Genomic DNA, 23553 nt, shown 5'->3' on the forward strand with positions numbered 1-23553 from the left:
GCTTTGTGCCAGAACTACAAAACCCTTGTTATCGCGGACGCCCCTGGATTGTCTCGAACATAACCGCGTGGTGACGATCTAGGATCACACATTGTGAATTAACCAGCAGTCATGTTTTGACGACGGATTTTTAATGACCGTGACTTGTCGACTAAGTGACAAACAACTATACGGGTACTGTATTAGCTGCTCTGTTGCGCTTATCGATGCAATCGTTGTATGTGTTACGAGTTTTCTCATGGAAGGGACACGCAGGTTGTTACGTACGAACTCAACAAAGAAAAGGAGATATAGGTGTGTGCTTGTGTGGAATGCTACAAATTTTCTTGGTCTAGTCCATCACTGTAATATGAATATATTGTGATATTGATTTGCTTGGGGCCTTCATAATCACTACGATTGCACTTTACCGAATGGTCTTGCATCAGTTTGCAAACAAGACAAAAGATGACTTCCGATGAAATTGCATGAAATGAGTCGGCAATTCACAAAGTTTCTCCGTCTAAGAATGAGCCGTATCTATCACACTTCAAGCGCACACAAGGGCGAAATTTTCAGGCGAATACGCCGTCCTTGTCCAATCCAATGACAAACTGCACACAATAGGTGAATACATCATCTGTCTGTAACTTCATTAAGTTTGCCGAGGTACCTCCTGCTCGGGGGACCGTTAATTGCATGACGGGTATCCGTGAGGGTGACGAACCCTAGAGCGTTCGCCAAGAAGCGGGGACAATGACTCAGCTACTAGAAGCACGTTACTCCACGACAGGCAGAGATTGGTACAATACAGCACGAATTAACTGATCTCAACGAACAATGATACATATGTACCTAGTACAGTATTATCATAATATCAGTTATCATTGATATCATTATTGTTGTTGTTACCATTAGCAGTGCATTATCACTTCTACAACTACTACTTCTTCTACTACTACAAAATGTACTACTACAACTCCTCCTCCTCCTCCTCCTCCTCCTCCTACTGCTACTACTACTGCTACCATTATAAACATAATCATCATCATCATCATCACCATCATTACCATCATCATCATCATCATCATCATCATCTACTTGGCATTTCAACAAAAGGTGCAGTATATCTACAGTGCACTCCACGGGAAAACCAAGCCTTGTTCTGGATTGACAGCTCACTTTTATTGACATCTTCACATTAACACATTGACACATGAACTTTTTGTGTGCAAATGGCTCATATGAAAATATAATAACGAAGATAATTGAAGTACAATGTATTTTAATACAAGATTGATGCAACAATAGAGGATGAAAGACAGAATTGTGAGTATTCCGACACACAGGTATTGCACACTATCACACATGAAGAAAAAGATGTCTCTGCAATGATCAAATTCACATTAATCTCAAACCAATATCAAAATACTATAGAACCATTCATAAAAATTACACGACTGGTTCGAGATACAAGAATGTTGCTTCAAAAAAAAAAAATACAAACTGTGCAATGTATAGAGGAACTGACAGAACATGTTTTGTATATTCACATTTCCATGGAGATGTGAGCTGAAAATCAGTCACACTGCAACATTAATTTGTTTCTCTTTTTTTTCAGGAAGGAAAGCCAATCTCCACCAAAAGTCAAGAATCAATTTTCCTTTTTCTGTTCAAGGGTTAATGTTCATATTTTTAAATACAATCTTGGTTTACATTAAATTCTCCTGCTGACTATGTCTAGGTACTGACATCACTTACTCAGGCAAAATGTCACTATTTATGCAGCCATTTATACACTGTATCTGCATACATTTTCTACAATATCTCACAGCTGAGTATCTTGGAGTTTACCGATATGTCTTAATCATCACAAAGCAGAAAATAATCTATCCGTGGACAACTATACTTCACTAGAATCATCTTTTCTTTTTTTCCACATATATACATACTGATTAAGGTAGGAAACTTTGGCAGTAAAATTCATCTTAAGGTGTAGTATCAAAACTGTTTCAAGGCTCTGCTACAAGATGGACGGAAAGTTCTTTTCCAAAAATCAAGGCACAAATATCACACACATTAAAATGCAAACACTACACTATAAAGTCTCTAGTCCAATCTAAATTGAAGTACAGTGTTCTCTTTTCATACTCTGACTATACACCTATTGATCAAAAGAATAGTTGCTATGAAAATATTTCAGCAAAATGAATAATGCTAACCACTTTCTCAAAATTATGCCAATGCTGTGAACTATAAAGCATAAATTTGTTCTTGGACTGTATAAACATGTCACAAGCAGGCTATCTCGAGATCTAAAATCAATAATATCACACTGAAATTAATAAGCAGCTTTACTATTTGACCTCCAAGACTACAGTTGTATTATCTCTCTATACTAGAATAATAATAACAAAAATATATGAATACTGCAAGCATTGAGTTGTATCTGAGCTACTTGGAATGGGTTTTTTTCTTTCTTTTCCGTTTTTTTTGTTTTGTTTTTGTTTTGTTTTTGTTTTTGTTTTTTTTTTTAAATAGGTAAAGATGCCCCAGTGACAGAGTGATGAAGATGTGAAATATATCACAGATGGCAATATAAAAAATGTTTTAATGCAGGTAAAGCTTGTTCCAACATGTCTGCTTAGCAGCATCTGGGGCCCCATTTCATAGAACTTGTTATCAGTGACAACTGCCACATTTCTATGACAAATTTTCTCTTAGCCAATCAGATGCAAGGATTTCAGTAGCTTATAACAACTATGACAGCTTGTCACTGATAACAAGTTTTATGAAACGGGGTCCAACTCAGCTGCCTCTGTGATAATGACCATGGCATCAATCACAATATAGTCCTCTTTTCCATTCACTTTATCTACAAAGTACCATACCTATGACCTTGTCACAAGCATTGCTAAAGTACATACAGTTTGTGCACGAGAGCAGCCTCCAGTGCTAGTAACACATGGGTACAGTGTATGAGTGCAAATGGGCTAGTAATTCTAGCAAGCCACCTTATGCAACAAGAAATATGGTCATTAACCCATTGAGGACGGACTGATTTTGCTACAACATGCACTTCCCATGGACAATTGCCCGAATATACTCAAGATCGTTGTCAACGGGTCAAAGAAATTGTAGCATGGGGCTACCATAGAGTGGAAAGCTGCCCCCCCCCCCCCCCCACGGAAAAAAGCAGTAACTGACATTTTTATGAATGTTTACTTTTTTTGCAAAAATGAATAGTTTACCCAATGCTCTTCAATGTTAATAGGTCAGTTTTGCAGAAAAAAAAATGAAAGTGACCAAAAATTCAATTTTTCACTTTTGCAAAAAGCAGTAACTGCATCCAGTTGATTCAACTTTGCAAGTTTCCCCACGGAAGAAAACAGTAACTAACAAAACCCACAGAAGAATGCAGTAACTAACAATTTAGTCTAATCATTCAGACTCTGTATAGTCCTTCCTGTATATTTTTTTCCCTAATACCGTTTATTTTTTTCTACAATTTTTTTTAAAAACAATATAAACAGCAGTTTCTTCCATAATTTAGGGGAGTAGATATAAAAAGATTGTTTCATCAGTAACTTGACTCTGCCCGCAGGGAATCATATGACAAGTTGTAGAAAAAGTTTCTTTCTGGAGACTAGCAAACCTGGCAGACTCAGCGCGCTCAGAGTGCAGAATACGCGTGCAGCTAGCTGCATGCGTATAAATTCTGCAGCATACAGTACTAGACTAGTCTAGCTAACACTGCATCACATCACAGTCATCACTTGCCCAGAACATGTTTGCAGGTCTGGTACAGTCTGAGCTAGTGATCATGCCAGTGCTAACCATGCAGTCACACAGTTTCTGTGGTCCAGGCATGCCTGCAAATCTATCATGAATTGCAGAGGAAAAGAACCAGAAAATCTAGGTGAGCTGAAAATATATTGAAGGGAGATGAGCACTAGTATTAATACACTAACGTTAGTCTAGCGTTAGATGTAGGCCCTAAAGTTAGGTCTACCGCGTACCAGATCTAACGTTACAGAGTAGTGTTAACTGTATTTAGACAAAATGTCAGTATTTTCTAGGCCTAATCTAACGTTAGATCTAGGTCTAGCACTAACATTGGGCATAGATCTGTAGTCTAGCTTAAGTGTAACGTCAGAGTTCGACTAGGATCTAGGACCTAAGATGAAGAGACTTGATACTTTATTGTCTAACGTTAGTCCAGACCAGGGTCATGTGTTAGGGGCCAGGCCGGGCACTTCAAAGTTCAACTTCAATTACCTTATTGTTACACAGAATGCCATTCAATCGACAAGACCTAGTCTAGGTCTAACGTTAGGTCCTAGATCTTATAGATCTAGACTAACCAGAAAGTAGAAGAACTTTATAAGCTGGTGGTGGTAACAATTCTCCTCCTATGGTCATGTGACATGTGCAGTTACTGCTTTTTTCCATGGGAAACTACCCAGAATCAAGGGTGAGTCACCGCAGTAACTACATTTTCCTAAATAACATTTAAAAAATAACGGAAACATAATTTTTTCCTAGGTAATTTTAGACAACTAGGTATGGTGCGTAATCATACCACAAAATTATTTTTGAATGTTTCTGTGTTTTTAAAGAATCTGCAAAAAACACAAAATCGCATTTATCTCAGCTCAGCAGCTATGCAGTTACTGCTTTCTTCCGTGGGGGGGGGGGGGGGGCAGAAAAAAGGCTGGCTCAACTTGGATATATCCAAGAATTCCTGTAACAAATTGTGTACAGCTTCATCACTGATCCTCTGTGTAAGTACACACATGGCTAAAGAATAGTGACTGGAGTCAACTGTCAATGATGAACATACACTTCAATGCACATAATCACTTACTGGTGCTAGGAAGTTTTCAAATATACCCCGATGTGCAGCGATTGAATTAGGCCACCCATGAATCCCTACACTACCAAGTTATTAAACTATTTCCCTGAATTGTTTTAGATATCAAACTTTTCTCTGTGAAATTGTTTCTCCATCTAGAAATGCTCTGTCTCCTTCATCATACCAGGTGGATCCTTCAGGAAATCCCTTGCAAACGCTGTGATCTCCTCTCTCCCAACAGTCCTACCCACTAACTTTGACGTCACTGAGAAGTCGTCTGCAGATGGGTAGAAGGCGGCATGCCGGTGATCATCGGCCTGAACGATGCAGAGCCGAGGGTAGACCATGAGAGATGGGCGGTACTCCTCCGTTATCTCATCTTCGTGTTCTGTGAAGATTGTTCAGGGCAAGAGTGTTAAGGAGAGGTGAAAACCTTAGTCAGTATGAGAGGAAATCACAAAATTCAAGACAAAAATGCAGATTGCATATTTTCTGAAGTTCTGTGTAGTCCATAGCAACTGACAGATGGCTTCCATTCAGTTGTTCCTATGTAATCGGTTACTGGTCCCCAATTAGTTCATTTTCTGCATGTGTAAAAGCTCTCTCCCTCTCTCTCTCTCTCTCTCTCTCTCTCTCTCTCTCTCTCTCTATATATATATATATATATATATATATATCATATATATATATAGCATATATATATATATATTATATATATAGCATATATATATATATATATATATATATATATATATATTTACCTATCTATCTAACCATCCATCTACCTATTCATCTATCTATCCATCTATTCTATTTATTTATCTATCAATTAATCTATCTATCTATCTATCTATCTATCTATCTATCTATCTATCTATCTATCTATCAGTCTATCTATCTCTTCCACCCTGTTTGTGCAAGTATGAGTCTGAGCTTTGAGTTACTGGCTGTGTTTAACTTTATATCCACGGTATACTCACCCAGGACAAATCTGGAGTAATGGACAGGGACGAATCTTGCCACCCAGCGTGGAAACTCCTCCACATCCACCCAGGTGAACACAAGGTCCTGGTAGAGATCATAGGCTGCTGATGTCAGCGCCTTGAGTGGGAGACAATGGTGTGGATTGATAGAATACATGGTAAGTATGAGATGCACATTATCCTCAGTGACATACCATAGGGCCTTAGGATCATGATATGGTCTAACTTACAGGAGTACACTGTGTCAGTACCAGCATTGCTCTCACAAGCAGACCCTATCAGAATTATACCCCCAACATAGACAGGTAGCCATCTTTAACACTTAAGTGAGTACACACATGGTAGGTAAAGCTGAATTCAAACTTTAGATCTTCTATTTCAAGGGGAGTTTCCCCTCCCCCAACCCCCATGCACACACATTATGTGGATTCAGGAAATGCACAAAAGATCAGAAAAACACTCAGTGAAAGTATGAGGGTAAAATAAGACACTCCACTCAAAAGTTATGAAAGTTTTGATTTATTCCATATGCTGCCCACTCCAGATGGGAACTCTACAATAATGCAGGTTATAATTTCTAAAAGAGAAATTCACATTTCATTTTTCTTAGATATCCAAAGAACACTTGGCCTGGCTTCTCCTGAAGGCAGGGATAATGATACTTGCCTTTTCTATCAGGTCAAGATAATGTAAACTTTATGTACAGAAAGGAAGATTTAGAACATGATTTGTAGATTTTCTTCAATTGTGTTACTAACAAAATGTGATGTGGGGAAGCTACACATAATAAAATTGGATTACACACTGCACATCTTGGGCTATATAACCTCTCTCAATCAAATGGTGTAAGTTGTGATTCATCCAGGTAACGATCAATAAAGGAACCAAAATTAAATCAATTCATGTGGACTTACTGTTTTACTTCCGAGAACGGTTTCACATCCGATCCTGGACGCTTCATCAGCTCGTCTGATTTGATGGCAGGAAAGCCCGCTGCTAATCGGCGCAGACGCACTATCGACGTTATTGTTCGAAGTCAGTCGCCGAGGAATTCTCCGGATGACAGAGCTGTACACCCGGGAGAGGTTGTGTCGCAGTCCCCCACCCTTGTTGAGGGAGGGATTTTCGGAGTTGACGTAGACGGCTTCCCGGACCCCCCTCTCAAACCACCGAGGCTCCTTATCTAAGATACGCACATCTTTGTCCTTGAAGTTATGTTTGAAGGTCTTCAGGTGGGAGAAGACGGCCGAATCGTTGCCCAATGTACCTGGTCTTCTATGTTGATATAAGCGCTTATGTAGCGGCTGCTTGGTTTCGCCAATATAGTTCTCTTGGCAACCCTCTCCTTGACACTGTATGGCATAGACCACGTTGCTTCTCTTTTCCTTCGGAACCTTATCTTTTGGATGGACCAGTTTCTGTTTTAGTGTGTGAGCCGGTTTGAAGTAGACAGGAATCCGGTAGCCTGAGAGAATCCGTTGGATTTTTTCAGAGAGTCCACTGACGTAGGGCACCGAGACACCTATCCCCCGGCGCTGTTCTGTTGGACGTGTTTCCGTATCACGATGTTGACGTTTGCGTGGGTGGATCGCTTTCTCGATGCTCCAACCGTGGTAACCACACGCTCGAAGTGCTTCCCGGAGATGTTCTTGTTCTTTCTCCTCGGCCTCGTCAGTGGAAGAAATGTAGGACGCCCTATGAAAGTCCCTCAACAAGGGTGGGGGACTGCGACACAACCTCTCCCGGGTGTACAGCTCTGTCATCCGGAGAATTCCTCGGCGACTGACTTCGAACAATAACGTCGGTAGTGCGTCTGCGCGGATTAGCAACGACGCCTTCCTGCCATCAAATCAGACGAGCTGATGAAGCGTCCAGGATCGGACGTGAAACCATTCTCGGAAGTAAAACAGTAAGTCCAGATGAATTGATTTAATTTTGGTTCCTTTATTAACCTCTCTCAATAACAATACAAACCCTTTGGATTAATAAGTATTCTGTATTCTCTCTCCCATATACCAGTCATAGATAAAATGACACAGGGTCAAAGGTCAAGAAATGATGTAGGAGCGGTTGGTATAACCTACCTGCTGAAATGGTGAGCCATCCTCCATTTGGTCTCTGTGAGCCAGGGCTATGAGGACAGGCAGGCCAGTCTTAAAGATAGAGTTCTTGTGCTTGGTGTCAAACCCCACACTTGAAGGAATAAAGCAAGGGAAGGACCATCACATCACTACAACAAATCTACATGATAGTCTGATAAAGATTGATTAATAAGAGGTTTGGAAGAACTTTGATTAATTTGAGGAGCAAGTCAGTCAAATTTATGGCAAAATTTGAAAAAAAAAGTTGACATATTTAATTTGATATGGCATCTAGACTTAGATATTAATCAGTCTTGTTGGTTGACGTGACTTCAACATCTCTTCCACAGTATTTGTCACTTACAAAAATGCATTTTCTCAAATTGAAGGAAGGCGCCAACTTCCTCTGAATTGCAGGATTGAGATTTCAATAATGAAAATTCACATATTACTGCAGTATGTCCACTCGACTCACCTGGAGTAGGCATGGAATGATGTCACAGTGAGATGAGTGACGGGAAGCCGACTGTGGTCCTCGACGAACTCTGTGATGAGGTCGGTACAAGCAGCGTGGTCATCTTCACATTTCTGACCTGACCTTAGTTTGTACCTGGGGGGGAGACGGGTGAGGGAGGGTCAATACCATCATATCATCATACTGTTTGCACTCATAATATTGTCTGTGTCACTACCCTGCGTGCATTAAATGAAAAGTTCACACATTCTGAACACATATTTTGACTGCTGAATTTCATGTCTTTAACATAAACATATCACATTATCTAAATCAACATTGGCCAATAAAGATATAACACAAAACAGGTCTGCAGAGCTGCCAACTCTCACACAATTCACGGAATTCTAAGGGGCCCTCCTTCGACACCATCGTATTGGATATATCCCCCTCCACCTTCCCTTGCAGTGTCTCACTCCAAGCCCTGACTCAGGGCTGGAAGCCCTTGGTTTGATGTTTCTGCAAATTTTCGAGAAGGAGCAAGTAAAGCACTATTTGAATAGGACTGTATCAGGGCAATTACCCCCCCCCCCCCACCCCCCGGCTAAATACTTGTCAATTCGTTAATGATACATTAGAGTAAAGATTAGGGTTAGGGTTAGGTTTTAGGGTTAGAGTTTGGGTTAGGGTAAGGATTAGGTTCAGGATAGGATTAGGGTTAGGGTCAGGGGAACGGTCTGGGTAATTGCCCTAGACCCAGCCATTGCTTTAACCCAGGTACACTTACTTATGAGGGGTGTGGAATTTGTGTATCTGAGAATCAGCCTCATCTTGCAGGGCAGCAATCAGGCTCCGCCCACTGGTGATGACCTTTGACACCACCCCATCTCGCCGCTGCATCTCGATTTTGCTGATGATCAGCGCTGTTCCTTCACTAATCCTCTGCCTGTCGGCCTGCTTGATGTTTTCTGCGTAGGCAGCGAAGCAGCGAGCCTTGCCGTAGAGACGTTCACAGGCTACCTGGAAACAGTCCAGTGGGTACCAACTCTTAGCTCCACCCACTGATCTCAGGTACTGTCCGGCTATGGTGATTGGGTAGACTGTGGCTTGAAGGATTACGTCTGTTGTCTGTGAAGATTACACAGATAGTCATGCACATATTGGCAAAGAGATTCCAAGACGTGCATGCTGACATGGTTTGTAAACAATGCTTAAATAGTTTTCACTCAACTGATGACCATCAAATGAACAGTCTAATGTCAATACATTAAATGTGACTCAATCCCAATCATAAGGTCTGTGTCAAAATGCTTATCCCATAATGTGCCAACCCGGATTCAAGGCTTTGAATAAGAGTATATCAGATTCAGAAAAATTAGGATATCAGATTCAGAAAAATTAGGAGTATTCAAATGATGTCACAGCTAGTAGCTAAACTAGGTGCAAGCTTTTAGTTCGAATGAAGTCAGACCAAAGTTTTCAATGTCAAAAGAGCCTTGATTTCATTTGTTTATTGACACTACATGCACAATTATACTGCTCAACTTCTAACCTTTCAATGTGAAAGTTTCCTTGGTTTTTTTTTCTGCCTATCATGATTGAAGTGTCAATGATATCTAGGAGGCTCCTCAAACCTTGTTCCTCTCTAACCTTTGCTATTTCTTGATGTTTTCACCATTTAAATATATTTATATAATATTGACTGGCCTCGAGGGAGATACCAGAAAATATTGCCCAAACTGAAAGAATAGTCTTTCAGTGTGGGCAATATTTATCTGGTATCTCCCTCAAGGCCAGTCAATATCATAATCATTACCTATCCCCTAGGTAAATTAAGAAAATATGTGAATACGGCTATACACTATGATATAGATCAAGCCACATTTGACTACCACATTTAACATGTTGAATAATTGAAAAATTGTTCATCAATGTATATCATTCAACTCCAACTTCAAAGATACATATGTAGTTGTAACAGGCGAACCTCAAACATCTGAATGCTTTTACACTTTATTTTTACTTCTGTTTAAATTTGGAGAGTTGTAAAACTGATGGTCACTGTGCAATTATTGAGCACAAATGGACTAGTCATTTACCCCTTTCCCGCTGCCCGTCTTGGTGAACCACCGAGAGGTTCCCCGGTGAATTCACCGGGGAACCTCTCGGTGAAAGTTTCAGTGCCGTCGTTTCACACTGATCTCGGTGAAACTTTCCCCTAGACGGGTTTTCTGCTCGCAACGTGGGTGATCTTATGTACTTGAGTTTGTTGTGCATCTGCAATTTGGTTTTTTCGATCCCATGTTCAGCAAGTTTTCGGAGGAGGGACTCGTACGCGGTGCCAGCGTCAGCCGACGTCCCGCTCAGTTCTTCGTTCACTGCTACCTCGCTACGTAATTGAAGTAACAATCTCTCTTCGTCTTTGGTCCACGCTCCAGCCATTTGCGAAATTCCCTCAAATTTCAACAGTACAAAACGTCAACGGATTTCTCCTGCACACTGTAAATCCAACACTTGACGAGAAAAGCACAAAATACGAAAAAATCAAGCAAGAGGCGGACTGTATCACTATCAGACTTTACTGGAAGAGTTAAGAGCTAGACACTAGAGGAAGACGAAGAAGGAGGAAGCATCAAAGCGATCAAGTACATTGTAAACCTATATCAGCTTTGTATACACGGCGTGCTAATTAAACAACACAATGCACAGCACGATGGAAAACAATGCTGTCGCACTGTGAACGCCACATTGCACACGAAACGACATACTATGTAGTGTCGTGTGTATGTTTACAAACACGAATTACTAGTGCCCTGTACGTGTGGATTTGGGAGGTCGAGTGCGCGCTAGCTAGCTGAAAACGTGTGCATGACCAGAAACAAGACATGACCTTTGACATAATCTGCATATTTTCCCCGGTGTTTCACCGAGACAACCTTTCACGCTGGGCGCTCTCGGTGAACCACCGGGTGATTTCCCGTTGAACTATCGATGTCTACCCAGGACGCTTCTCGGGTAAAAATTGCCCAAAATTTCATCGGTGTTTCACCTAGGCTTCCCCTAGGTTTCAACCGAGTTACCTTTCACACTGCGGGGTTCCCCGGGTGTCCCCGGGTGCCCCGGGGAAGATTTCCTCCAGCGGGAAAGGGGTAATTGTTTGACGCGTAGTGCTGCTGTAAGTGGTCAACCTTGTTTGAGTTGATTTATCAGCGTTCTTCTGCGGTGCGTGTAACCGACACCCAGCGACATCCTGGAATGTTTTCTTTTCGTGGTCGATCAGAATGTTTACATTTAAAGCAGCAAGGAGGTGGGGAGAGAGATTCCACTCTTTCTCTTCCCACCTCCCTGTGTAAAGTGAATGGCGAAAACCGGAAGATTGCACTGTTTGCACACATTGTTTTGTGTACGGTGCGGTGTGTGTAACCGACACGCAGTGACGTGGCGAAACGAATATTGACTGCTGACCTTTGACCCTCCAAAATAACAACTGCTGACCTTTAACCCTGCAAAATAACAACTGGAATTGCCTCGCAAAACTACCTCGTATAGGTAATAATCTATGATGCGTCGAGGGTAACTGTAAAGGCTCCTTGTGTTTATATTTTTTTTACCTTTTGCTCTTTCTGGATGTCTTTGTGAGATTGAATCTGGACCCTGGGCACCGCAATCTCTGCAAACCACTCCATGATCTCATGTTCCTGTCAATGGATAATACCAAGAGCAAACTGATTGTAAAATGCATTTCTTTATCATTCCACTTCCCTGTGCTCTTCCTCTTCATCCTGTTATTACTACAATTTACTACTCACAATGGGACTGCATTCTACAAGCTTGGCTCTTTAGCAGTCCCCTCCATTTCCGACTTTTTCTTTGATATGATTCAGTCACATTTTGTCCATGTATTTCTCCATCTAAAGTATGCTTATTGTCTCAATATAAACAAATGATGTGCATTCAAATCTCATTTGGATATGCAAAAGTTACATTGTACTTTACTTTGTTTATATGCAATTGTCATATTGTATACTTTCGTCGGAAATGAAATGAAATGAAAAAGAAAATATATAAATGTTTGAAGGAAAGGCTACACAAGGGGCGAAACACTTGATGATTCCCAGAGACCCGACATACCAGCAAGACTCCGTGGTAGTCCATGCGCAGTGTGTGCTGATGGTGGTCAGGGGACAGGCATCGCTCACTGCTGTGCTGACCAAACGTCCGGAAGGCTATCAGGGTGGGGAATCCCCGCACGTTGAGCCTAGCACACGTCAGCGAATCGGACGTGCAGTTGAGGATGTAGGCAGATCCACCCTCTGAGAATGATTTCAGTTGGATGTGATCATAAAATTGTGTCAGTAGGATTATGAAATGTCATGATTATAATCTACTTATGCATTTGGATTCATTAACCCAATGAGGATGAGTCCCGAGTATACTCAGGCAAGTGTCTACCGGAAATGCGTGTTGTAGCAAAATCAGTCCGTCCTCAACGGGTTAAAGGCATTGTTTTTCCCAACATGACAACCTGTTCAACAGATATTTGACCCCATATCAAACAGTACTGACATTGTCTGAACAGTTTGTAGAGTGCCAGATTTTGATGGTACATGAAAAAGGGTCTCACAACTCCAGAGTTTATTCTCTTTATTTTGTTTCAAATTCATTGCATTAATGTTTTGAATAGATTTACGAAATATAAATTCACAAATACAAGATACTTGAAATAGTAGTATATGACATCTGTTCAAATGACAGACAAAAAAAAAAAAAAAAATTGAACACTGGGAGGACTGTTTTTTTTCCTCACAAGCATAGATATATCATTCAAAACAATGAGCCACAGTTCGTTGGTATGATGCATGTTCTTTCTAATATAACACAGCAGTCTTCTGAGTACCTACCTACAGACTCAACTCCCTTGGCCACTCTCTCAAACATTGCTTGTTGCCGTCGGCAACTCCCGCATCCATCCTGGATGAAGAAGACTAGATTGGTCTTGGGTTTGTCTCTCCTCCTGGAGTTTTTCTGGGCGCTGATGAGTGCCTGCAGCTCCTCTGCCCTCATGTCACCATGAGAAAGTTCAATGACGTGTGGCCAGCTTGAGTCAGTGACTTGGGTGATGCTGCCAATTTGGGGATTGGATCGGGATGCCTGACAAAATCATACAACATGTGTGCACGCAGTCAAAACCAGCATCTTGCATTTTAAAGCTATAACCATATGTACATGAATGTGTGCAAAGGCATGTACTAAGTCTAAACAGAGATGTGAAGATCAAATTGTCAAAATTATGTTGTTTAATATATAATACTGTCTGGAGCTTTCAATAAAACATTATTTTTTTCTGGCTGAGAAGATTCCTAGCATTTGTTGCAGTCCTTGTTTCAAAATCATTCACTTAAATTCTACCTTGGATTACAATTCATCTCATGTTAAATGAAGATGAGTGCCTGCTCTCAGTACCAATCACAGATGTGCTTGATGATCTTTAATGTAGTTGCCACTCATTAACAGTACATCATGATCACGGCAGACTCTGCCTCATAGTAGTAAAGAATAACAAGATTTTGGTCAAAATATATAAAGGGCATATCAAAAAAACAAAACATGTTTACAGTGTGACATCTGAAGGAAAAGTTGGATTCCTGTATAATAAGGGGACTGGGAGATGCCGTCAGTGGTTAGAGACAGAGTAAGAGAAAGAATTCAGGCACATTTAATAAAAAATGTATCATCACTCTTCAACCTGCTAGCATTTTCTTCAAAAAAAAAATCAGAAACATGTTGTTCTACTACAAGTGTCTACTCAAGATAGAATTTGGTAATTCATTATCTTAAAAAAATCAGAAACATGTTGTTCTACTACAAGTGTCTACTTAAGATAGAATCTGGTAATTCATTATTTTTTCATTTACTCATTTTTGTGGTAAAATATATAGTTTTTATCTAGTCTTTGAAATAGACAATAACATTAACCAGTATGCTTACAAAGAGGTCTCCAGTCTGTAGCTGACTTGTACTCCTGGTGTCACTGTCAACTCCTTGATGTGCAGAAACATTCTTTCCAATACCACCACTCTTTTTCCTAGAGGATCGAGGCTTGAAAGTGGGTGGTCCCTCACTCCAATGATCTGCCCTCCCCTCGATGGAAGTGTTGACTGATGTGATACACACAGGCATCACCAGGCTGGACTCTCCCAATGAAACCTATAAAGGGGTGAATAATATCAAATGATACTTTGACTTACTTATGTTTCATGGTCATGAATTGTTGTTTTTGTTTTTGTTTTGTTTTTTCTTTTATTAATCTACATTACATTTGAAAATGTCAGATATCGAAAAAGCTTTTAGTCAGTGTGTGACAGACATTGTTCTAGACATTATCATTTACTTCTGTCATATAAGGGCAAATTCTGATTTGATGTGATGAAAAGATAGCATTACACAGTAAGTCATACATATTTGACTCTTGTTTTATTAGCCTAATTTTATCTAAATGGGAATTTAGTTTTCAGTAAACACAATGGTAATATCAAGTTTCATCACTGTAAATGCTGAAAGTACAAAAAGCTAATTTAAATTAGTCAATCTGTGAAATACAAGCTTTTTGACAAAAGCACAGACTGACTCCTGTATTTCTTACCTCCATGTCATATGAAGTACCCTGCATAGCAAAATGGAATGGTCCTCCATTTCTGTCTGTTAATGTGATGTTATTGTTTGTCAGGAACATTCCAACTGCTAGTGGGGTTGGCATCCCTTGAGGCATTGCTATTTGCTGTATGCCCTTCCCTGAAATAAATACAAGGAAAGAAATATATGAACATACAGAGCAAGAAACAAAAGCAAACTTAAAAACACTGATATTGCCATAATGTGGTCCTCCACTGGATGGCTGTGCAATGATCTCGTGAATAGAATGGTTGCTATGAGGTTGCTATATAACGGAACCAACTACCTCATGTGTGCTATACAAAACATGATGATAGTACTGTGTATCAATAATAAAATTGTTTAATATGCATGGATTTAAATCCAGAGTCAAGTGACAAATCAGGTTTAAGAATATTTTCATATCATCTTTACCAAGTTGTGCAAGTGAAATTAATGCATACTACGACAATTCACACAGACAGTGGATAAAAGCATGCAATTTGAAATATCCTGCGACAAATGTTTACAATGTACTGGTGAAAGCTGCACGGCAATTATGTTGAAACCACAATATATACTGGTACCTAACATGGACTGGTAAATATACCTATCAAAAGTTAAATTACCCATGTAAGTAAACCATATTATGAACTACATTGTAGTTTAAAGTTTTTGTATACAAAACTAACATTTGATTCACTAGCACATCTCTCATTCAGTGTCTCCATGAAAGAGAAGCTAGACCTCAAGGGTTGACAGACAATCACCCTTTGGGCTGATTTGACTGTTTGTATTTAACACAGAAAAAATCACTCACCTCTCCCTCTCTCCTGGTTTCTCCAGAAGAGGGCTGTGAAAGGCAGTCCTTTGACTTCAGGAATTCTCACCCACCTCGGAACAACTATTGGAAGAGAGAAAGTATCATCATGTTAACACATGTCAAGCAAGGTGCATGAATCAACAGGGAAAGGAAAGTTGCAATGTGATTTGAATGGCTTTGGATAATAAAGAACAAGCCATCAGAAATGTCTTTATGAATTACGTGTATTGAGTGTGAAACTTACATTACATTTCTGGCTACAGAAAACATTCTGTTTCTCAGCTGACAGCTTTTCTTTTGCAAAACTACAGCTCTGATTTTTTCTTTATTTTGCCATTTGCATTTGCTTTTTTTTTCTACCCTTATGTCATATTGTAGATCAAGAAGCTCTATGAACCTCATATTGCAATGCAACTATTTTCATCTTAAATGATGGCATCTGCTACTACTCCAACAACAACAATAATATCCCTAGTTGTAGTTGCATAGAAGCTGTTACCAAGGTGAATGCAATTATCTTAAGATGCCATTCAAGTAAAATACTTCATAAAACTGGAATTTGGCTATTCAACAAGTTCTTCAATTCCTTCTATTGGACTGCTGTGATGAAGGCATCATCTATTCCCTTCAAATTAGCTGTGTCACATTTCTCATGTCAATCACACATAGCAACTAAAGATTAAATGTAGGAAAGTGCCTTTGAGACAGTTACTGTATAAGCTGATATTTTCACGAGGGTTTAATTTTCGCGAATTTCGCGAATCACAGTTGGATCACGAATTTAACAACACGCGAAAATATCTCCATGCGCCCTGTTAATAGTGCATTAACGTAAGCGTTGGTGTCAGTTCGCCAACACAACATCTTGCGAAAATGTCTATGGCCTCGTCATTTGCGAAAATATCTGTACGCGAAAATAACAGCGTATACAGTATATAACTGTTCAAAGAGGCTACAATGCGACTTGCCCTTGAGCAAAACATACAATTGAGGATTTAAACCCCAGCAGCTAAACCAGGTGTACCATCAAGGTGGAACCCAAACTTACTGTCCTGCTCCAGCTCCACATCCACCGTGCCAAACCTGAGCATGACACCCTCCTCTTGCAAAGCCCTCATGGTGCCAAGGAACGTCTCTAGGTAGAGGACAGCATCACTGGCCCAGTGGGCATAGAAACAGATGAGGATGGGGGCACTCTCCTGATCAAATACTTCTCTTTGAAAGTTGTGCTGTGGGGGGGGGGGGAGGAGGAAGAACAAAGCCAATTTGTAAAGATGCCATATTGTTTTATCTATTATCTTATTATTATCTTATCATTTTATCATTATTTTTGTCTTATCTATATCTGTCTTATCTATTCCACCAGTATATATCAAAGTATATATCAAAGACAAATTGAGCACTACACATAAAGCTTAACAACAGTCATAGGGCATGACAGGCAGTTACCATGACATCACAGTTACCATGACATCACAGTTACCATGACATCACAGTAACCATGACATCACATGTAACATTGTTAGCATTTCCTTTGACTCCTTACGGTTGTGAAAATTAAATACTCACCACAGTCAAAGACTTGGCCTTTGATGTCTGGGCGAGTACAAAAGGCTCTACGTACTGTATCGATGCTTGGAAGTCCTCAAACCTTTGCCAGACACGCAGACGTTGATCTGAAGCAGACGGAAAAAGATTCATGAATCTTAGATGGATTATTACAGGCCTAGAAGATGCATACACAAAACTGAGGAATACAACTTCAAATGGTTGTGCAGATGTATGCTTAATATATTTTTTGACAGGGGGAAATTTTCCCGGACTGTTTTGCAGTGACTCCTGAGATATGAAGATGATTAGGAGAAAACTCTCACATCAACTTATAGTTGAGAGACACAAATTAAGATAGAACAAATCAGAAGAAAGAGGCACACACAGATACACATGGAATGTATTGATGAAAGAGTGACAAGGAGATACAAGTTATTCACATCTACAGTGGTTTACTTCTCTCTGATACTAGCCATCTTGGATCGATCTTGACTTTCATTTCATTTCATTTCATTTCATTTCATTTCATTTATTTCATTTCCAACAACATTTTCATACACAAAATAACACAACATCAATGCAATGTAGTAACAAAGAAAAATATGTGAAGTTGACAATACTACGCATCACAAAAGCAAAGTAAATAATGAAAATTGAATTGAAACTAAAGTTGCAGGAAATGGAGGAGACATGCTAAAAAGCTAAGCTTGTATTTTGCAGTCTCCTCGTGGACAAAAAGACTAAATAACATCAAAAAGCAATTGGCTAGACATAATATAAAAGGTGTACAACACATAAAGACCTATACATATAAACAAACAAACAGACGGACAAACAAACACAAGCAACCTCTCTTGTAAAGAGAAAGATAGAGAGAGATAAAGAGAAAGATAGAGAGAGAGACTTTCTTCACAAGCTCTTTCGAAATCCTTTATCTCTATTCCAATACCTGAAACAGCCTTCTGGTTATGAGTGTCTGTGGTTAGCATTTGTCTCTTTCTGTAACGGTGCCTTGTTTGACCCCTTGTATCCTCTGAGTGGAGATTGACACAGAGCAACCCATAGCATTGTACACTGTTTAAAACCCTGGCATAGAAAGGGTTAAAGGTATGCTTACAAACACATAATTATGAGCAAATCACTGAGTCATACACAATGACATCACAACATGAACCCTAGAACAACTTGACAGAAGAATTTCATGAATTTGAACATGAATCCCACCTCCTTTCCTGAGCACCAGGACTGCAGGCTCCACTCTGACACTAAACCTGTGCTTGAGGGACTCCTCCTCCTTGGATCCTGGATGCACAATAAACGGCTCAAGGTCCTCTAGATAGGTCGCCTTCAACTGAAAGTACATCATGAGCAACGAAGAAAATGAAAAAAGAAATAAATCTGGACCATGAATAAGAAATTTGATAATCGCCAGTGAATGGAAAGGTTTGCCTTGGTCAAGGAACTGTGACACTGTTTGAGCACTCCTTTTCATTTGCATATCATCCTGTGGATTAGAATCATATCTGCAGCAGTTGTAGGTCATAATGCATTAAAGGGGACAAAAATGGGATGAAATTGTGGCAGTTTCTGAGTAGACATGCACATATGACTAATGAGATCATAACTTTTGTTTAATTTGTCTCAGTTTGGTATACATTTCAGAATTTTGTCGCTTTCAACATTTCTGTTTTCATTCTACAGTGCACTCCCATTATAATGAACACGGTTATAACGAAATTTCTATATAACGAAAGAAAGCTGCTGGTCCCGAGGACTTCGTTAGAATGGGAGTCTACTGTACTACATGTTTTCATGGGGGGGGGGGGGGGGAGGAGGGCAGGGAATTCCCCTCTGTGAGTGAGATGACACACCCACCTCCAATAGCATCCACTCCACCTCATAGTGATGGGTCTCTCCAGGGAAGGCTACCACAGTCAGTCGCCTCTCATCTACAGCAGCGTCTCTGAGTTCATCGACACTGGCCTCCCGCAGTCTGTTCTGGTGCTTCTGAGCCTGTACACATCCCCATGAGCACAAGGGAAGGATAACTGCATATCAATCAATACCTGAGTGGTGCAGAGTTCAAGCAGAAACTCTGCTCAGCATGGTATTTTTGAGGTCTCATCACAATCAATATTTATGTACAATCACCATTTATACTGGATGATTTTTTTTTCAGTTTTTATTTTATGCTGACCAAAAATGTATATCACTGGACAGAAATGTACAATAATCAGATGTGAATAGCCTTCACTTCTAAGGCAAAAGAGCATTTCTAAATCATGAAATTGTTACATTATTTTGATTTTCACAAGTATGGTCACTATAGAATATATTATAGGAATATGTGTTAATGGTTACAAAATGACATTTTAAACAATGTAGTATTTTAGAAAGAAAATTTGCATAAGCATTTCTCTTCTCAGTCACAGTCTAGCAAAGCACAGATAACTCTACAATTCAGTGAGTTTTTCTACCTCCTCTGGTACAAGCTATGAGCCATCATAATTTTTAGCATCTTACCAATTGTTTGAACCAGTGCAAGAGTTTCTTCAGTTTGGGAGAACCAGTGTAGTCTTCGGGAACAGCTGTTCCTATGTAACATCTCAAAGTTGGGAGGATCTTGGGAATTTCAAAATCTCCTAAAGGCTGCTATGTGAATTGTGAAAGAACAATAAATGACTTCATAAAAGGTTGCTTAAATACATTGCAAGTCTCTAATCCTTCTATATAACTATGGCATATTGATACTACTCACACACACACTTGCTCCTTCTCCCCACCCCCACCCCCACAAACACACACACTCACACTAAAAATTGATGTCGGGCCACCAGATTTACAAAGAGTTTATCTTTTGGTGGCCTGATCAGGCACTTGAAATTCAAACTGGATTGTTATGTTTCCTTTTAATTTCAGGCCACTAAATTTCTTTTTTTGGGTCACCAAAATTTTTGGTTTCAAAGACTTTAGTGAGCCGGACAGGCCACCAGAGAAAAATATCAGCATCAAGCCCTGAATATACGTGTAGATACCTTTACTAAATATACATTAATATCTATACTTCATTTGTATACCTCTCAACATAAATGTCTCTCCCTTATCCAATATGCTATCGCAAACTCAAACAAACTCTTCAAAGAAATACTTCTAAGAATTCAGAGTGAAGACATAGTACATTTAGCAATCAATGATTTGTTTCACTGTAATTGATGCTTCCTATTTTCTATTTCATGAAAAAGCAAAAGCAAAACAACAAACAAGAACATGAGTAACTCACACTCATATTACTTTGAATATTGTACTTTGTGACCAATCATGCAAACAGAACCCTTATTTTTTAAACATAAACACAAAACATAATTCAATTAAATGTAAAATTGGTGGCTGCCAGCATCATAAATTTCATACCCACCCCATATTTTGTCAGGTAGTGGCCAAGTTTCCAAGCTCTGAATGGTTTATAGGTTGATAGCTTGCTCCAAAGCTGTGACACTTTCTCCTCCAAGACAGAATCTACAAAATACAACACAGACCAGGAGAGAGAGAGAAAAAAAAGAATGAATGAATGTAGACACAAACATACGTATGTTGTACAAGTATTATGTTTGCTGACATTCATAAACAAAATTTTTCATTGCTAACTTCATTTATTAGTATGCATGCTTTGTCTCATTAAAGATATCATATGCTCTGAAAAATTTCCAAAAAGTAAAAAGTCCAAGGACAAACTATCACTGCATAAGATGCATTGTTTCATGAGATTAGAACAACTTGATGCAGATGATGCACAAACTTCTTCTAATGACTGAATTATAAATAATTTCTTCAAGCAAACCAATGTTTAGAGTTCATCTATACTTTTTTTTTTTTGGACTGCAAAGGTAATAAAGTGTACACTTCACCTTCATTTGATCATTGCTGTTCAACATTATAAAGGTGATAGGCTCATGTCACAACTGATACCTGTACAACACCAAACTTACATCAATCTATATGGAGGTATCAAATACGTTTGTCTATTTGAGGAGCAGCATATTGTAGTCTACATCACCTGCTTCTGAAAAGACTACACAGACTGGTGAGTGTATGCTTTTCTGAAGATAATCTTGCAGTGTGTCTGATGGAAACTGTTGGAGAGAGGGTTGGGGCCCAGTCTTCTGATGGTCCTTTTGGCTGACAATGACATCTTCTTTGTGACCAGGCAATGCAGATGATGTGCTTGTCTGGTTCAAATGGGTAACTGGGCTTGAATCCAAGTCTTTCTGTGTCAGATGAGCATCTACAACCACTGAAGATGAATCCTCACAAAGGGAAACTACACACAATATACAATATAAATAATCACTCAATTTGACAGTTGATAGATTAAAAATTAATTTATATCAAATGTACAAAATGATAAATTTGAGTTTGACAAGAGACTGAATGCTCGACATGCCAACATGGCAACAATCAGTTGATGTCCCCTCTTCTTTAACAAGGGAACATCACTCATCTTTTAGCTAAAATCTAAACAGCTCACAACAGTGCAGTTTAAATACTTCATGTCAAGAGTTTTTTTTTTCATAAATTTATAGAATCTAAAGTAAAGAAATGTTGTTTTTTAGTGCGTGTGTTTTTGTTTGTTTGTTTTTTGTTTTTTTTTTAAGAACAAAATCACAGGATTCTATTATGGATGGGTGCATTCAAAACTAGTATTAAATGTGATAACCTATTTGGGATGGAAAAAAATACACAATCAATAATTCAAAAATGGTTCTGGAGAACAACTTCACTTGAATTTGAGGCAATCATGGCACGCATGCACTTTACGGCCCTATAATGTATCGGTGTGGTGCGAATGAGTAACTATACACAGCCCAGTCGCTGTACATGGTACGTCGCGACAGGGCTGTACGCGCGCGACCACCAATCACTAGGAGAGCGACGTAATCGTATCACGATAGCTTTGACTTTTGATACTTACGATCATTTTTGTCACCTCAAACTCATCGAGTATACTCTTCAATATTTACTCTACATCTGATGCTATATATATTCAAATGTACGTAATGAAACTTACCGAAATTGATCATCATATCCAGCATGTCCACACCGTACACAATCTTTCACGCCAGGCCAAGCTTAGATATCGGGTGGTCACGTGATGTGAATGCCCTTTCAAAAGGTCGCGCTGTCGACCGTGCTGCTACACTCAAGCAGCGTACGCACGGTTACTAGTATATAGCTATAAACTGTACTGGGCTTGGCGGCGGCTGGCGTCTGGTCGGGCGAGGAACATTGAGCTCCATACCACGGTTATTGTGTAGCAGACGCCAAGGTTTGTTCGACACTTTCAACGCACATGCGCTCGCTCTGGAGCACATCCGGTCACGCATGCGCATAAGTCAAGGCGCCATTTTGAATGCTGCAACGACGAAGCCCAACGGTCAGGAATTGCGCCAGAAAGTGTCATTTATTTGTTCCACGGACTTATCGCAAGTGGTCTCCATGGACCCAGTGTGGCGAACTATTCTTCTGTAATAGAAACATGCATTTAACGTGAGTAAAGTATTCTGTTTAAAGGAGAAAAGTATACATGTTCCTAAGTTTTGTAGTTGTGTTGAGGTTCCTCACTTCGAGGCTGCATGCCGTGCTCGTCAGACGCTGTTTTCGCATAGCGTAACAGTGTCTGGTCGGGCTAGCGAATGAGGTACCGAATGAGGGCCGTAAAGTGCATGATTGCCAAACTCTAATTCATAAGATCCGAAATAGACTAAGTTCTTCTAACGTATACAGGATGATCTGAGCCTGTATAGGCTACAGTGTGATGCATATGTGAGGTTCTATAAACAACACACGTTGCGTTACTAGTAAAATTAATAGTTATGACTAGACCCTATAATATGTCATGACACCAAATAGTACGAGTGGGATTAAAGTACTAAGTATCTCTAGCCTGTGTCGCAGGTATTCACGACTTTCTCCGTCACTGAAACTCTCCTTTCATACTGTGTTATCATTTCTGATCACTATGAGAGAAAGAGCTTGACTTGTTTTGATGCGACTTACCCTTTGAACAGAATAACAAGACAATCACCATGGAAACGGTTACGGAGATTTTGTAACTTCCTGTAGCAACAGACGCCATCATGATCCACAGTAGTGCTAGTAATCGATGACAATCGCATGCA

General features: G+C 39.7%; 1 protein-coding gene across 1 annotated transcript; it reads right to left on the reverse strand.

The window, feature by feature from the left end:
• Window positions 1-4988: 4988 nt before the first annotated feature.
• LOC140237045 (uncharacterized) lies at window positions 4989-23511 on the reverse strand. The gene is made up of 19 exons (XM_072316986.1): window positions 23432-23511; window positions 21432-21695; window positions 20793-20893; window positions 19901-20026; window positions 19253-19390; window positions 18602-18728; window positions 17396-17502; window positions 16875-17055; window positions 15824-15907; window positions 14996-15144; window positions 14341-14559; window positions 13254-13503; window positions 12484-12665; window positions 11964-12050; window positions 9140-9480; window positions 8374-8508; window positions 7902-8010; window positions 5815-5935; window positions 4989-5222 (listed from the first exon to the last, which is right to left on the reverse strand). The coding sequence occupies exons 1-19, from the start codon at window positions 23508-23510 to the stop codon at window positions 4990-4992; spliced, it is 3033 nt and encodes a 1010-aa protein (XP_072173087.1). The 5' UTR covers window position 23511; the 3' UTR covers window position 4989.
• Between the last annotated feature and the right edge of the window lie 42 nt (window positions 23512-23553).

Source organism: Diadema setosum, chromosome 13, assembly GCF_964275005.1.
Source record: "Diadema setosum chromosome 13, eeDiaSeto1, whole genome shotgun sequence".
Taxonomy (NCBI): Eukaryota; Metazoa; Echinodermata; class Echinoidea; order Diadematoida; family Diadematidae; genus Diadema; species Diadema setosum.